The 18,498-nt window shown below is 40.5% G+C and overlaps 1 protein-coding gene across 4 annotated transcripts in view; it reads right to left on the minus strand.

Annotated features, from left to right (window-relative positions):
• EBF2 (EBF transcription factor 2) overlaps positions 1-18,498 on the minus strand; it is a 124,225-nt gene that overhangs the window by 27,109 nt on the left and 78,618 nt on the right. For all 4 annotated transcript variants that reach the window (XM_040346111.1, XM_040346110.1, XM_040346108.1 and 1 more), the window contains exon 7: positions 657-738. In XM_040346111.1, the coding sequence (XP_040202045.1) occupies positions 657-738 (82 nt within the window). The remainder of the gene's footprint in view (positions 1-656; positions 739-18,498) is intronic.

An 18,498-nucleotide genomic window follows, 5' to 3' on the forward strand; every position in this document is an offset into this window, starting at 1 on the left:
GACCGGTTTCTTGCTGGTTTTTGCCAAGAAACTTGGTCGTGTGTACGAGGCCTGAGTCCGTAGGGTTCAATATTGAGTTGGCCCTCCATTTGCAGCTATAGTAGCTTCAGCTCTTCTGGGAAGGCCGTCCACAAGGTTTAGAGCGTGTCTATGGGAATGTTTGAAGGGAATTCTTAAGGCATCAGCATACCAAAGCATTTTAGACAATTTCATGCTCCCAACTTTGTGGGAACAGTTTGGGGATTGCTCCTTTCTGCTCTAACATGACTGCACACCAGCGCACAAACAAGGTCCATAAAGACATGGAGGAGCGAAGGGTGGGTGAGCTTGACTGGCCTGCACAGAGTCCCGACCTCAATCTGATAGAACACCTTTGGGATGAAATAGATCGGAGACTGCGAGCCAGGCCTTCTAGTCCAACATCAGTGCCTGACCTCACAAATGCGCTTCTGGAAGAATGGTCAAACATTCCCATAGACACCCTCCTAAACCTTGTGACAGCCTTTCCAAAAAAATTGAAGCTGTTATAGCTGCAAAGGGTGGGCCAACTCAATATTGACTAAGACTGGAATGCTATTAAAATTCATGTGCATGTAAAGGCAGGCGGCCCAATACTATACTACAATAACTTTACTTTAAATATAAAGGGTACATACCTGGAATCGTCTCATGTCTCTGGGGTTCCCTGCAGTCTTCAGACAATTCTGGTTACATTTCAAAAAGAATTTGAGGAAAAACCTAGAAAAAAGGTAATGCAATGAGACAGGTTAATTGAATATCGTGGCATCATCACAGACTTTAGTGTATGTGCTTTGTTGCATGATTGAAATCACAGTATTTAATTTTCCTACATGGTTATATCTCTGTACTGGGATATATATTGGACAGTCATCAAAACTCTTAGGGTAGCCATCAATAATAAATAATTCTGCCAAGTTTGCCAAAATTCTAAGTGTAGATTAGTGACAGATCTCAATACAGGCTTATAGATATGATTTTTCCTTGGCCACCCTCAACATAAAATGATTTTAGAACTGGTGGACAGTCAGTGAAATGTTGTCACATTTAAAATATCACATCTTCTGTAAATTCTGCCATACCAGACCAGATGACCCTAAACAGATACTAGCTAAACACAACTAATTAAGATTGTTGCACGTGATCGAAAAAAAAAACCACATATATTGCGTTAGAATTGTATTAATTCCTAAAAAAAGAACATGCTTTCTTGAGAGACATTTACAGCCTGATGATAGCTAATTCACGAAGGTGATGTGTAAAGTAATGCATATAATAAATATAATTATCTCTTCTTTTTATCACCTGCTTGAAGCTGAGAAAGATAATATACACATATACGCTTTATAATGTGCTGCTACCTACATAATGTATGCCAGTGCTATGTACACACAACACATACATCAGCCTCACGCCATAGATGTAAACATGCTGACACATATTAAAGAAAGCCATTGTGAACAGCACCTTACCATTTAACATTCATCTAACTGTGTGATTAATACATTATATGTATATCACACAATGAGATTCATTTACAAAAATTGGAAAAATCTGTTGCTGTGCATGGTAGCCAATCAGAGAAAACAATCCCCAATTAGTTCAAGCCACTATTCTTGCTCTTAAATTCATAATGGTCAACATGATCAGGGGTATCAGAGGGTCCATTGCCTAAATATTTTGTGCTATAAGCTTTTTTTTATTTCCATTTCATAAGGTTGGGAGGTATGCACACACATATACACTTTATGTATGTGGACACCACACCAAATTCTCAAGTTCAAGTGTTCCCAGTACTGTTAATATTACAGCATACAAAGACCATTTTAGACACTTGGAGTATGCATGTTTCTGTCTCAACTTGACTGTGCCCATCTCCATAAAGACATGGTTTGTTGGGTTTAGTGTTGAGGAACTTGAGAGGCCTGCACAGTGCCGTGAACTTAACCTTACCAAACATCTTTGTAATAAATTGGAATGCTAGTTGGGAGCAAGGGCTTATTATCCAACATTAGTACCTGATGTTACAAATGCTCTCCTGGCTAACTGGGCACAATGTTTCAAAGACACACTCCAAAATATTTTGGCACATAGTGTATAACCGCTTGCCGACTGCCTCACGTAGATATACGTCGGCAGAATGGCACGGGCAGGCAAAGCATCGTATATATACGGTACATTGATTTGATTCTGCCGACGCGGGCAGACTGTAAGTAAATGGCTCAAAGTTCTGTGGAGGGAACATTTTGGTGTTAATTTTGCCTATCAGACATTCTCTGCAAATTTATTAAGGAACAGGAATAATGACAATTAAAGCTACTTGGGGCTTTATGTATTCACAGGTTCTTGCTAGGAACTTCAGTTAAAGTCTATCAATACTCCAACTTTTATTTTAGTTTTGAATGGAATGGGAAAAGTTAAGAGCTCTTGTAAAGTTTTACTGCTATTCGGGCTCCATTACAGATTTCTCCTCACTGTCTGTTGTGGCAATGTTTTATCAGACAGGAAATGAAGGAAAATCCGCAACAGGGAAAGAGACAACAATAAAAAGCTGACAAGGGTTTTAGTATTACCCCAGTTACCTAAGAAAATACCTTTGTCTGTGTTGCTGTTTAAGAAATTTCCCTTCATTTCCTGTCCTGGGGACATCCTTTTTACCAGCCAGGAAGTGAATGAATTTCTCCAACAAAGCTTCCAATGGTAGTAAAACCTGGCATGAGTTCTAATCCTCCCCCACTCTATCCAAAACTCAAAACATTTTGGCTATATATATATATAGGTTTTAATTCTCACAAGTCTCAATTATGTTTATGTATTTTTAAAAACTATTTTTAAAAACTTGTAAAAACATTGATTTTAAAAATATCGTAAATGGTAAAAAAAAGAACTTTTCTTAAATAATAACATAAACACACGTGTTTATGTTATTATTTAAGAAAAGTACTTTTTTACCATTTACAGTATTTTAAAATAATTGTTTTTACAAGTTTTTTTAATGTTTCAGCTTTCATTCAATTCTATTTATCATTTTTTTAAAGCATTTTAGGGAATGTTCCTGATCGGCATCAGTTAAGATGATCAAGTGGTGGTAATACATTTAAAGCAATGTTGACAGAGTAAGAGAAGTAATGGGCCTTATTTACCAAGGTTGTAAACTTGCTAGCTAAACCTTGCTTTGCTTTTAGTTAATCAGGAATGGCGCACTCTGATTAACTAAAAGAAAATAAGCTGCATACACATATCCATACATAATTTTTCACTCTGCCTACACACACCAGAATGAATATTTGCTCAGATTAGGGTAAGTGAAATTAAGAGGTCGTAATTTCCTTAAATTTCCAGAAAAAAAAAACAGGACATTTTTGCAAATTTTTTGAAAAAGCATTAGAGTGAAGGAGCAAGGCAAAATTACATCTTTTCGGTATTTTTTTGTGGAAAATGGCTCCTGAGGGTTATAAAATTGTATTCCAACTACCCTGGACTTGTTCTTGTCCCAAAAAAACATAGATTCTCAATAACATTATTTTGCATTTTTTCACATTAAGGAAAATTTAGACAATTAAAAAAATAAAAGCACTTAGTAAAACAAAGTAGACTACCCTATCCCTCCAAAAAAGCACACATTCTAAATAAAGAAAAATAGTATATATTTTTTCAAGCAAGTTTTACCTAATACTCAATGAGAAAAACTTAAGCTGAGTAAACCGAGCGTGTGTACGAGGCTTTCAGGTTTCTCGCCTGGAAATCTGGCTAGAATCTCGACGAGAAAAATAGAGAACCTGCTCTCTATTTTCTGGTCAAGATTCTTGTCGGCCTGTTTCCCGACGAGAAACCCGAGAGTGTGTATACTTAACTGTCGCAGTGGAAACCCGCGCATGCTCGAAATGACTTTGACGCATGCGCAGTAGCTTCCACAGCAAAGGTAGGGTGAAGCAAGATGGCGGCAAAGGCATCGAATGTGACGAGCGCATGCTCGTCGTACGCGATGACGTCCCCGCGTTCTTGCCTTTCAAGAGAACCGCGGTTCTTTGGAAAGGTCTGTGTGTACACTCGGGCAACAAAAGTTTTTTTCCTGATAAGATTCTTGCCCGTGTATACGAGGCCTTAGGCCCCGTACACACGTCCGAGGAACTCGACGTGCCAAACACATCGAGTTCCTCGGCGAGTTCAGTGTGGAAGCCGCCGAGGAGCTCGGCGGGCCGACTTTCCTCATTGAACAACGAGGAAAAAGAGAACATGTTCTCTTTTCGGCCCGACGAGTTCCTCGTCGGCTTCCTCGCTGAAAAGTGTACACACGACCGGGTTTCTCGGCAGAATCCAGCTCCGACCGAGTTTCTGGCTGAATTCTGCCGAGAAACTCGGTCGTGTGTACGGGGCCTCAGAGTTTCTCCTGTAGCAACAGTTTTGCTGAGTATAGTTTTGATAAAACCTCTCCACTCATCCCAAGCCAAAAGGAGTCATCAGGAAGCCAACTTAAAGTGGTTATAAACCCCTTTTTAGAACTTGTACCTATAGGTAAGCCTAGAAAAAGCCTTACCTATAGGTACTGTAAATATCCCCTAAATGTGCGCTGTTTAGGAGATATTTACCTTGTGGTGCGCCGATGATGTCATGTGAAGAAAAGGCCCACCGCGCTGCTTCTTCCCGAGTGAGCACCATGACTGGCGGCTCCGGCGCGCATGCACAGGAGTGACGTCACGCGTCTCTGGCCAGTCACAGAGCACCGGAAGGAAGAGGGGCGAAGATGGATGCGGCCACCAGTGGATATAGCGTGGACTTCGTTTGCGATGCATACTAGCCCATTATGCTTTTACTTTGCAGGGTTTGCAGGGAACAAAAGAGGAAGTAAAACCCCTCAGGGTTTACTTCCTCTTTAAAGAGACAGATTTATAAAACAGTGAATGTGACATTCACCAAAGATTCTCTGGAGGGGATAGCAATTACTGTAAATTAAAATGCATGCACCAGCAAGATTCACTTTAAATGAATGTTTGGTTAATCTTACATTCACTGTTTTATAAATATATGCCTAATGTGTAACCAGGTTTGTTGAGGGGGAAAAAAAAATCATTCCCCTCAAGTAAACTCTAAAGAAAGGAATGAGTTTATAACAAATCAACATAAAGTGAAAACAGATATCCAGCCAAACATAGCAAAATAAAAATGAATAGGTTATTAAAAAAAATATATATTTTTTTAAACAAACAGCTGTTGCTGTACTATGCAGCATCAGTGCAGAGATTTCCATCCACCCATAGTATTTTTTTTGCCTAATGGCCGACATCATTAAACCCACTTTCTCTGAGCCCAGTTTGTCCTGGACGTGCCCCAGCCATGAACTGGACAGTGAAAGGACTAGTAATGATGAGCCTATCTCTCAGGCCCCGTACACACGGCCGAGGAACTCGACGTGCCAAACACATCGAGTTCCTCGGCCAGTTCAGCCCTGAAGCCGCCGAGGAGCTCGGCGGGCCGAGAGCTCCCATAGAACAACGAGGAAATAGAGAACATGTTCTCTATTTCCTCGTCGAGCTCCTCGGCGATATTGTACAGACGGCCGGGTTTCTCGGCAGAATTCAGCCAGAAACTCGGTCGGAAGCTGAATTCTGCCGAGGAAACTGGTCATGTGTACGGGGCTTCACACCTCTGAACAAGGGCTGTGATTTAATAATGTTATCAGGTACTTGCATTTAATAATGTTTAAATTATTACAGAGCTGCAATAATTTGTGCCTACAGTTTCCCTTTACATCTTAAGAATGTTGATTTTCTTTTCCTTATTTTTTTTTTAGGCTCTAGGATTTAGGTAATAGAGATTATAATAACTTGCAGACATGGATATGTACATGTTTCTGGAGCTTATTATGAAGGACAGAAGGTGTTTGAGTGGAAAGTGTGATTTTCCTGCACACAATTGCATGTCTGACCTGTAATCTCCTACAACATAAATGGTTATTTATCAGCTTGCTTTATATAGAAGCGACAGCTAATGTGCAACAACCAACTTTACATTAAATGATATTAATGTGCTTTATGTAGAACATACTGTTTACTCTTTGGGGCTGCAGATTTTTACAACTACCTGTATTCACTTGAAATATTTATATAGTTTCAGATATATCCCTATTTTTTAATTCGTCCAACATTGGGGTGCACAAAGTCCAAAAAAATGGAAAATGATATCAAATACTTATATTAATTTCCTTTTCCTGTGCCAATCCATGGCAGCATACTACATACATGCTGCCATGTTGGTGCCAGGAAAATGGAAAATGTTATTAAATATTTACCGGATTTTTTTCCTGGCGTATGCTACCAGGAAAATGTAATTCTCCCTATTGACCATATTAACCATATTGTAATGAATGTTATTAGTTGTCCTTTTAGATACAGTTCTAAAAAACCCTTTTCCCGATTTCTGTAAATTAATTTGGTCATACAGTCTATAGAGCAGAATGGTGGCAGAGGGTTCACAGTATAGGTTACAAACAACATATTGCCTGTTAATTGCACAAGTTAACTAGCCATGACTGTCAGTGGTCTCATAAATGGCCGTTCCATTTATGATCAGTGAAACCTGAACCAAGCCATGCTTTAGCCTTTCTCATCAGCTGATGTTTCCAATTATATTGAAAAAGTGAGTCCAATAAAAATCTTTCTTTTTTTTTACCCGACTTATAAATACATTTGTACATTACTAGCATAAAGAAACACAATTTAAACCCAAACAAGAGACATTTTTTGAGGCTCATTTGGCAAATTAGTAAATGTAAACCAAAATGATGTTGTTTTCTAACCATCCATTTAGCTTTAGTATAAATCTGAAGTAAAGACATGCTAAGAGGAATACAAATCCTCTAGAAAATCACTATTTTTTCCTGTTAGTGATGGCCAGAGGTAATTATTGCAATTGCTATCTATGGACTTTTGAATTGTTGTTTAAACTTTTCCAAAATTGTTCATATCAGATGCCAGGCATCCAATGCCAGGACCTTTTCTCTAAAGCTTTTGTCCAAATATTCCAGTTTTTTGTTTTATTGTTTATGGTTAACACCACTATTACAGCCTAACTCCAGGAAAACAGGGATTTGTAATTGTGTTCAGCCATTTTTTTAATGTAGGCACCCCAGGAAAGCAAGTCTAGGTCTTGGATCTTTCTGTAGACTAATCATTGGGGTTGATTTACTAAAACTGGAAAGTGATAAATCTGCTGCAGTTATGCATGGTAGCCAATTAGCTTCTAACTTTAGCTTGTCCAATTAAACTTTGATTAAATAAAAACCTGGAAGCCGATTGGCTCCAATGCAAAGCTGCACCAGATTTTTCACTCTCCAGTTTTAGTAAATCAACCCCACTAGGGCCAAGTCCTGTCCTGGCCTGTTACTGGACTGGAACAACACTCTAAGTCCCCGTACACACGACCGAGTTTCTCGGCAGAATTCAGCCAGAAACTCGATCGGAGCCGTATTCTGCCGAGAAACCCGGCCGTGTGTACACTTTTGGCCGAGGAAGCCGACGAGGATCTCGTCGGGCCAAATAGAGAACATGTTCTCTATTTCCTCGTTAGTCAACGGGGAAACTTGGCTCGCCGAGATCCTCGGCAGCTTCACAAGGAACTCGACGAGCAAAACTATGTGTTTTGCCCGTCGAGTTCCTCGGACGTGTGTACGGGGCCTTAGGAGGCCATCCCTAAACCATTAACATGTTTAAAAGAAATTACCAATAGCTTACCAATACCAATTACCAATACCAATAGAGATTACCAACAGCTACTGTGTAACTTTGCTTAGCAGGAAGCAGAGCCTGTGTATGCAACAAGCAAATATGACTGTCCCCAGATACATATATAATTGAGAATTATTTATGAAAACAGTGTTAAAATAATACAAATTGTTAACAGTGTTTACATAAAGGGTAAACTATAAGGGTTTGGGGGTCTTCTTTTTTTTTTTTTTTTTTGCTTCTATCTATATGTAAATTGGTTTTTACATTACAGCAGATTTTTACAAGATGATTGTTCTTCTGACTCTGTGAAAACAGTGCAATTCCTTTGGGCTGCTATCTTTTCTCAGCAGTTGTTAAGCAGTTAGTTTGAATTAGGCTGAGTGAAACACAAAGCTCCCTCTACTGGTCAAGCTTTATATTTATTATGATAACAATAACATGCAAGTGGAAACATAGAGAAATATGAAAGTCACAAAAACTTCAAAGAAGAAAGCAATATTATCTTAAAATATGTGCTCTTTGTTGATACACTACACTTTCTCTTTAACCACTTGCCGACCGCCCTATAGCAGTTTTACCACTACAGGGCGGCCACGCTATATATAAGTGATCCTGCACTTCCGGAGTGCGTGCTGCTGGCGGTTCACTCCTGCTGTGGTTCTACACAGCGGGAGCCAATCGGTGGGTCTCGTGGACTCGAAGTCCGCCATCATCTGCCACACCCGCCCCCTCTTTCCACGCCACCCCCTATATGTGGAATGGATAGATTCATGCATAGCATGAATCTATCCACGGCCGCTGCTGCCACCCTCTATTCAGGCATCCGGCCCCTCTATCCACGCCACCCCCTATATGTAAAATGGATAGATTCATGCATAGCATGAATCTATTCACAGCCGCTGCGGCCACCCCCTATTCAGGCATCCGGCCCCTCTATCCAGGCCACCCCCTTATATGTATAATTGATAGATTCATAAATAGCATGAATCTATCTACGGCCACGGCAGCCATGGATAGATTCAGGATGCTGGGAGCACCTGAATTACAGCAGCTGGGGTGTTTTTTTTTTTTTTTTCTAAGCCAATAGGCTTTAAAATTTGGTGGGCTCGGAGAGCATTGCACCATAAGCCCACCCAGGTGTTACAACAGCGAATAAATATTACCTTTTATTATTTAATTTTCAATACATTACTATTGGTACTACTATTACGTTTGCAATGCAGCTACAGTATAGATTTATTTTATATTTCTTTACATTTCTTCTATATGCATATCATTATTTTCCATAGAGCATGCCTGTCATTTTAAGCACCTACCATGCACAAATGCACACATATATAGTATATTCAGCATATCATTTTTTTGTTTTTGTTTTTGTTTTTACTTGGAGGCAGGGATTTAGGTTCATAGCGTAATATTTTCTGTGAAGCTCAGTAGAATCTGTTGGCAATATATACAAATATAGAAAGAATATACATTCAGATTTTAAAGTAGGCACATAATGCTCTGTATACATATATTAAATATACATTCACACGTAGTTAGAGTATGTGGGAAGACGTTGGGGGAGCAGAGCAGGAGATTGTGTGGGTCATAGCTGTATGTTCCTGCAGTAAGTTTGGGTCCCAGATGAGTCGGTCGGTTCCTTGTGTTACTATGACAACCACATTTACTGCAGTCCCAAAATCCCAACACAGCGCACACATACAGGCCAGAATTAAAGGCAAAGACACACACTGCTACGCAATGCAAACAAACATACATATGCAGACAGCTACATTTCACAGGCACACAGGGCTGCAAAAATACAGGTCTACACAATATATCATTTGCAGGGGGAACAATCATATGCTTTAAATATTCGGCGTTGAACTAATGCAGAAAAATCTTTTACATGTGCAAACCATTTCAAGAATAACGGCATGCTTTAAAATAGATTTGTTTTCTATGGGGAGGATTTTCTCAATAGGTCACTCCACGCAAAACTCACAGTTTAGCTTTTAGTAGATGCCAGACAGTTAAACTGCCTAATAATTTCTTATATCTCGCAGGGACTCCAGTGGTAAGAAGTCTGCCCAATGCATTTTTTTTGTTTTGTTTTTTGAGTCTTTCACTTTCTCTTGAATTTTTAATATATTAGATTTTTTTATTTTATTTTCAGAATTCAAACTATATTAGAATTTTTAACATATTTTATATTATAGAGACTACAACATGAGCAATAAAAATACCCCAGAGGGGGTAGGCAGCCAAAGTTCCATGGTGGGTTGGAAAAGATTCAAGAATTGCCGCACTGAGATCTCACAGCTAAAATAAAAGCAAAAAAGGTTAGTGGGTGACTACCAGACTCCACTTATAATTAGGGCGGCCATTCATGGATCGAAATTCGCCCCGTTCAGCAGCTACCAGCCAAATTTGGATCCATGTATCCATGAATTTGATCTACCGATCAACTTGTGTACCACCAGCTTGTCAAGTTTTTCCTGAGCAATCAATGCCACCAGCTATAGCTGGCAACGCTGATCAATGTGTTCAGAGGGCGGAAACACAATAACACAGCAGGAGTGATTCCCCCATCCACATCGAGTATGTGGATGGGGTAATCTGGTCATTTTCTTTTTCATTCAACCCGCTGGTTGAATCAAAATAATGATTAATGTATGGGCTGCTTTAGACTATCACTTTTAACTGAACAGGCCCAATGCTTGCACCATCCTAGCAATGCTGTATTGGCGAATTCAGAAAAACAAAATTATTATTTAACAAATCACCCTATTTGTAAAAATGCTTTACTTTTCTGCTTTAAAATGTTTTTGAAAAATATGTATAGTGATATAGAGTACAACTAAAACGATTGCATAATCCTTAGAAAATTTCTTGCCAATATTTCCATAGAAAAATAATAAAAATATATAGAAAAAAAAACACAAGAAGCTTATGTACAATTTAAAGTAAACCGCAACAATATATATTACAGTATTTAAAATTCTTACGAAAAAGTATAATACCACTGTGTAAAATAATGGACCATATTTATTAAAGTTTTAAAAATCAGGACTGTCTGTGTTGCTTGCAGGGGCCAGTCAGTGTTTACCTTTCATAGTCTAATCTTTAGGCTACTTTTACACGGCGGCCGTGGCCACATTGGCGGTAAAGCGCTGCTTGTTTTAGCGGTGCTTTACTGTTGTTTTAGCCGCGCTTTTCGACCCATGTTGTGGCGCTTCTGAAGCACTGCCCATGCATTCCAATGGGCAAGGGCGGTGTATACAGCGCTCCCACACCATCCCAAAGATGCTGCTTGCATGACTTTTTTTCCCCAGTGTGGTGCTTTCACACTGGGGAGGCATTAAGGGAATTTTCAAACGCTTTACTGGCGCTGTTTTTAGCACTAAAACGCCTAAAAACTGCCCCAGTGTGAAAGAGGTCTTAGGCTCCATTCACACCTAGGCATTTGGAGTCGCGGGCAGAATCATACAGGACACAATTGCGATGACATTACTTCTTAATGGCACCCTAATCGCAGTGTGATTTTGCCATGATTGGCAGGCGATAAACCGTGCTGCAATCGCTGCAAAATTGCTAATAGGAGCAGGAGTTTGTGATTTTGCCATGATTGCAGCGCCAATGGCAGTAAAATCACACCGCGACTGCGGTGCCATTAACAAGTAATGGCATCACAATCGCATCCTGTGCAGCAATTCCACCCACAATTCCAAACGCCTAGGTGTGAATAGAGCCTTAGTTAGACTGGTAAGCTAGGACCACGGAAATTAAGATAATGAAGTTTAAAACGAAACTATCTCCTAAATTACTGCAATCAGGAATACAGACATTAAAGTCTATTAAGTGTTTTTTCTCAAACAAATTTGGAAGTTTGAAGTGAACTCATCTTAGTGACCAAGCAAATCCAAAAGCTAAAACTCTCTAATCTTTTGTAAATCAACCCAAATTTCTCACTTCGCTTTATAAGCAGGGCCTACTGAACACTTTTCCACATAAGGGAACAGTTGCCCTGCAGCACAATTCTCATAAGGGAATCTTAAAAACCAGATTCTCAGGAACATGGAACTTTTTTTAATATGGAAACATATCGGAGCTCTGCTTGGATTTATCATAAATCAGAAGTGACCTATAGTTGTGCCGAGGGAGCAAATCCTTAATCTTTGTTGCTTTATATTTTTCTTTTCAGGTCATTTTACTGTGTTGTATAAGTATGTATGTATATATATATATATATATATATATATATATATATATGTATATATGTGTGTGTATATATAAATAAATATATATATATATATATATATATATATATATATATATATATATATATATATATATATATATATATTTGTATCCATAGACAAATGAGTCATCTGCCCTTTATACATTATCTTCCTTGACTTTTCTTTTACTAAATAGTAGAGAATTTTCTCTTTGCAAAGTGAATGTTCATTTAACTTAACGAAAGAGGTGAAACTGCATTAACTTTGATCTTTCAATCACATACAAATAAAAATCCTGGTTTGTAATTTTTTTATTGTACGATTGGGTATTCAGAGTACAGATAGCTCCCATTCCTAAGCACGTCTGTACTCTATTAGTAAATAAACATCAGCATTATGGTACAGGTATGTCAATGCACAATGCAGACATTATCAACGGATGGCCTTTGTGCTTCAATATTATTTGGACACCAAGGCTTTGGAATCTGATAGACATCCCAATGGCCACCCAACTTGGCACTTTTCCATTAGACATATACCAGGAAAACCTGTGACTGCATTTATAAACAAGCCATGTCATCCATGAACTGAGGTAAGCAGAAACCACAAGTAAATCAACATTCAGTTGACCACTCTAGGGTTAAAAATATTTTTTGTAATATTGATAGTTTGTGATTTTTGAAAATATGAATTTGTAAAATTGTGGATCGTGTGTTTATAATGGTCTTATTATCTAATAAGGCGAATACATACAATTATTTATATTAAACTTGTTTCCGTGGCCTATTTATGGTTAAGGTTGACTACTGCATCCTCTGGTAAGTCTAAAGCCTTGTACACACGATCGGACTTCCATCGCACTTTTCCTTGGATTTTGGTCTGAATGGCCGTGAACTTGTTCTGCATACACACGGCAGAACATTTTCAGCCAACTTTCACCAAATCACGTGGTTTTTCAGCTCTTTACCGCCACCCTTTGGGCAACTTCTGCTATTGTTGTCTGATCTTTAGCATTGGTTGTGAGCATGCGTGTTTGTACTTTGGACTTTAGACGAATGGACTTGTGTACACACGATCGGATTATCCTCCATCAGACATTTGTTGCCGGAAAGTTTGAGAGCATTCACAGCGAACATTTGTCCAATGAAAAACCGAAAACAATTGTCCGATGGAGCGTACACACAGTCGGATTGTCCGATCAAACACGTCCGTCGGACCGTTGTTGTCAAAAAGTGTGATCATGTGTATGGTCCTTAACTGCAAATGAAATTGTGCTGTGCTATCTTTTGTTGGCTACCCTACCTTGGTGGACATAGGATTATGTTCTTCGTGGATTTTGGTTAAAACGGTCATGACCAGCCCACACGGCCGGCCCAACTAAAAGTGATATTTTTGTTTTGTCTTTTTAAATCTCTTTATTGTTTTTTTTTTTCTTTCTCATATACAAATACAGGGAGTGCAGAATTATTAGGCAAGTTGTATTTTTGAGGATTCATTTTATTATTGAACAACAACCATGTTCTCAATGAACCCAAAAAACTCATTAATATCAAAGCTGAATATTTTTGGAAGTAGTTTTTAGTTTGTTTTTACTTTTAGCTATTTTAGGGGGATATCTGTGTGTGCAGGTGACTATTACTGTGCATAATTATTAGGCAACTTAACAAAAAAATATATATATACCCATTTCAATTATTTATTTTTACCAGTGAAACCAATATAACATCTCAACATTCACAAATATACATTTCTGACATTCAAAAACAAAACAAAAACAAATCAGTGACCAATATAGCCACCTTTCTTTGCAAGGACACTCAAAAGCCTGCCATCCATGGATTCTGTCAGTGTTTTGATCTGTTCACCATCAACATTGCGTGCAGCAGCAACCGCAGCCTCCCAGACACTGTTCAGAGAGGTGTACTGTTTTCCCTCCTTGTAAATCTCACATTTGATGATGGACCACAGGTTCTCAATGGGGTTCAGATCAGGTGAACAAGGAGGCCATGTCATTAGTTTTTCTTCTTTTATACCCTTTCTTGCCAGCCACGCTGTGGAGTACTTGGACGCGTGTGATGGAGCATTGTCCTGCATGAAAATCATGTTTTTCTTGAAGGATGGTGACTTTTTCCTGTACCACTGCTTGAAGAAGGTGTCTTCCAGAAACTGGCAGTAGGACTGGGAGTTGAGCTTGACTCCATCCTCAACCCGAAAAGGCCCCACAAGCTCATCTTTGATGATACCAGCCCAAACCAGTACTCCGCCACCACCTTGCTGGCGTCTGAGTAGGACTGGAGCTCTCTGCCCTTTACCAATCCAGCCACGGGCCCATCCATCTGGCCCATCAAGACTCACTCTCATTTCAGCAGTCCATAAAACCTTAGAAAAATCATTCTTGAGATATTTATTGGCACAGTCTTGACGTTTCAGCTTGTGTGTCTTGTTCAGTGGTGGTCGTCTTTCAGCCTTTCTTACCTTGGCCATGTCTCTGAGTATTGCACACCTTGTGCTTTTGGGCACTCCAGTGATGTTGCAGCTCTGAAATATGGCCAAACTGGTGGCAAGTGGCATCTTGGCAGCTGCACGCTTGACTTTTCTCAGTTCATGGGCAGTTATTTTGCGCCTTGGTTTTTCCACACGCTTCTTGCGACCCTGTTGACTATTTTGAATGAAACGCTTGATTGTTCGATGATCACGCTTCAGAAGCTTTGCAATTTTAAGAGTGCTGCATCCCTCTGCAAGATATCTCACTATTTTTGACTTTTCTGAGCCTGTCAAGTCCTTCTTTTGACCCATTTTGCCAAAGGAAAGGAAGTTGCCTAATAATTATGCACACCTGATATAGGGTGTTGATGTCATTAGACCACACACCTTCTCATTACAGAGATGCACATCACCTAATATGCTTAATTGGTAGTAGGCTTTCGAGCCTATACAGCTTGGAGTAAGACAACATGCATAAAGAGGATGATGTGGTCAAAATACTCATTTGCCTAATAATTCTGCACTCCCTGTATACAATTATACATTTCACATTTCATAAAAGTGATATTTTAGTTATAGATGTTGCCTGATGAGCTGAATCAACCCCTGGCTTCTTATTTCTATTGGATAATCCAACAGAAAGGTCCACTTGTGGTCCACCTTCCATTATTCCCAATTATTTTCCTGTGCATCTGTGAAGCCTCGTACACACGACCGAGGAACTCGACGGGCGAAACACATCGTTTTCCTCGTCGAGTTCCTTGTTGAGGCCCCGTACACACGACCAAGTTTCTCGGCAGAATTCAGCCAGAAACTCGGTCGGAGCTGAATTCTGCCGAGAAACCCGGCGTGTGTACACTTTCGGCCGAGGAAGCCGACGAGTTCCTCGTTGAGCCAAATAGAGAACATGTTCTCTATTTCCTCGTTGTTCAATGAGGAAAGTTGGCTCGCCGAGATCCTCGGCGGCTTCACACAGAACTCGACGAGCAAAACGATGAGTTTTGCCCGTCGAGTTCCTCGGACGTGTGTACGGGGCCTCAGGCTGTCGAGGAACTGGACAAGGCAAGTTTCTCCATTCCCGTCGAGGAAAAAGAAGACATGCTCTCGTTTTGGCTCAACGGGATCCTCGACAGTTTCCTGGTCGAAAAATGTACACGCGACCGGTTTACTCGGCAAAAAAAAAATTCCAGCAAGTTTCTTGCTGGTTTTTGCAAAGAAACTCGGTTGTGTGTACGAGGAGTTGTAGGTGTTTCCACCCAACTTTGAGTGTTCAGCACCTCCTGTTGCATTCTCCATAATATAAATAAAAAAAATCAGAAAGGAAGTGTAGTACCTTCCCATAATGACCACATCAGGTGTGTAGACCTACTAACTCAAGCGTAAATATCTCACCATCTGGGTAAGAAATAGTCAGGTGGTTGAACTCTCCAGCAGCTATCAAGCAATGAAAATCAGTTTTGCATGGACTGACCCTTTAACTATAAAACCCTTTCACGCCGAACCAAGTAGTTAAAAAAAGCTCCATTCCAGGGAGCTGTATTCTCCTGATCTGCAGCTCAATCCCACATTTTCCCACCCGTCAGACAGGAATACCCAAAACCTTTTTATTTTTCATAACCATCCAATGTTTGTTAGGATCATTAAACTAAAACTGACTTTTCACCTGCTCCCATACCATATGCAGCTGCAAATTTTTAAATTAAACTATGAAACCATGCATATATTTACATATATTACAGCATACCCTCTCCATTTAACATGCAAATGTACTCCAATGTTTCAGAACACCTTCTGTCGCTAATTAATTTGCTGAATTATAATTAGACTAATCCTGCATAATTAATAAGCGCAGACTTCTTTTTTAATGTGTTTGAGGTGCTGTACGACTCGGCACGGCTTTCTATAAACTGCTAAATAAGTGTTGGAAAAAGCAGTAAATAAACATGGTGAAGAGGGGTGGGTAGACAAGAACTGGGGGGGGGGGGGGGTCTTTGGCAAGGAGGCACTTATGCATGCGCCTGTTAGGGCATCAGGGTGTGAATGTACAAAGGACACGGAGCAGGCGGCACAGAAAGGTATAATTCACCGTGTAGTACAGGGTTTGTAGGAAGTGCCTGCAAAGGATTAGTGAGCCGTATGTTGCATTAGTACGTGTAATTCTATTAAAGTCAGGGGCTATATCAAAGCCTGGTGTACAAGACTGGAGCTCGCTAGTGGGCTCGATGGCGAATGGAGTCATTTTCGTCCCAGGTGCCAGCAGCAGCTGAGTGATCCAGTGAAACGATTAAGCCCCATTAGTGCCGAAGCCACTCAGCGATGGAGCCAGGGCATTGCAAATAGCCAGTGCTGGAAGCCAAAAATACACTGAGAGGATGTGGTTGGCACTGCTACAATCTGTTGGTGTACACACTGAGAATTCTCGCCACTTCATGACTGAATGAATATGCTCGGCGATATATAGCAATGTGTTATTTCAGTGATGGCTAATAATGATTTTCTTCACTGCAGGAGTGCCCCATTCCTTTGTGCTACCTAAGGCAGTAATAAAATGCTGGCAGTGAACCCTGGCACCAAGTTCCCTCATGACTCTGGCTGTTTCTGTTGCTATGGAGCCTTGGATTTTGTAGTCCATGCACTGCTTTCCCACAGTCCGTGGGGCCAAGTAACAGCAGAGAAGGCGGAGGAGGAGGTGAGAATATTATTTCATACAGCCCCTAGAGGGCGCCACCTAAGGGAAGCATCTTACTTTGCCTTAGGGCAGGAACAGACCTAGCGGTGCTGGAGGAAATAAAACCTCAGATGAAATACTGATATACACTATCAGCTAGATTCACGTACAGCCGCCTATCTTTAGGTCGGCGTAGCGCATCCGATTTGCACTACGCCGACGTAACATAGTGAGGCAAATACTGTATTCACAAAGCACTTGCCTCCTAAGTTACGTCGGCGTAGCGCAAATGGCCCGGCGTAACCCCGCCTAATTCAAAATAGGCAGGTAGGGGGCGTGTTGTATGGTAATGAATTCACGATTCATTACCATACATGTAAATGAAGCGCCGATCGTATGGCGCATGCGCGCGCATGCTCAGTATCACGTCGCAAATACTCCTTGCTTTCGTGAACGTAACCTACGCCCAGCCTCATTCTGAATCGGCTTACGCAAACGACTTAAACGACGTGAAATTCGACGGCTGTCCGACGTTCATACTTAACATTGGCTGCGCCATCTTTTGGTGGTTTATCTTTACGCCTAAAAATGCCTTACGTAAACGGCGTATCTTTACTGCGACGGGCGTGCGTACGTTCGTGAATAGGCGTATCTTGCTGATTTACATATTCTAGGCGTAAATCAGTGTACACGCCCCTAGCGGCCAGCGTAAATATGCAGCTAAGATACGACGGCGTAGGAGACTTACGCTGGTCGTATCTTAGCGTATCTCAGTTTGAGCATACGCTTAAATATACGACGGTGCGGATTCGGACTTACGACGGTGTATCTACTGATACGCCGTCGTAACTGTAGCTAAATCTAGCTATATATTTTCAAAAGTATTGGGACACTTGCCTTTACACAAACATGAACTTTAATGGCATCCCAATCTTAGTCTGTAGGGCTTGATATGGATTTGGCCCACCCTTTGCAGCTATAACAGCTTCAACTCTTCTGGGAAGGCTGTCCACAAGGTTTAGGAGTGTGTCTATGTGAATGTTTGACCATTCTTCCAGAAGCGCATATGTGAGGTCAGGCACTGATGTGGAAGAGAAGGCCTGGGTCGTAGTCTCCACTCAAATTCATCCGAAAAGTGTTCTATCGGGTTGAGGTCAGGACTGTGCAGGCCAGTCAAGATCCTCCACCCCAAACTCACTCATCAATGTCTTTATGGATCTTACTTTGTGCACTGGTCCAAATCATTTGGTGGAGGGAGGTTTATGGTGTGGGGTTGATTTTCAGGGGTTGGGCTTGGCCCCTTAGTTCCAGTGAAGGGAACTCTTAAGGCCTCAGCATACCAAGACATTTTGGACAATTTCATGCTCCCAACTTTGGA

The sequence above is a fragment of the Rana temporaria genome, chromosome 3, assembly GCF_905171775.1.
Source record: "Rana temporaria chromosome 3, aRanTem1.1, whole genome shotgun sequence".
In the NCBI taxonomy this organism is placed as follows: Eukaryota; Metazoa; Chordata; class Amphibia; order Anura; family Ranidae; genus Rana; species Rana temporaria.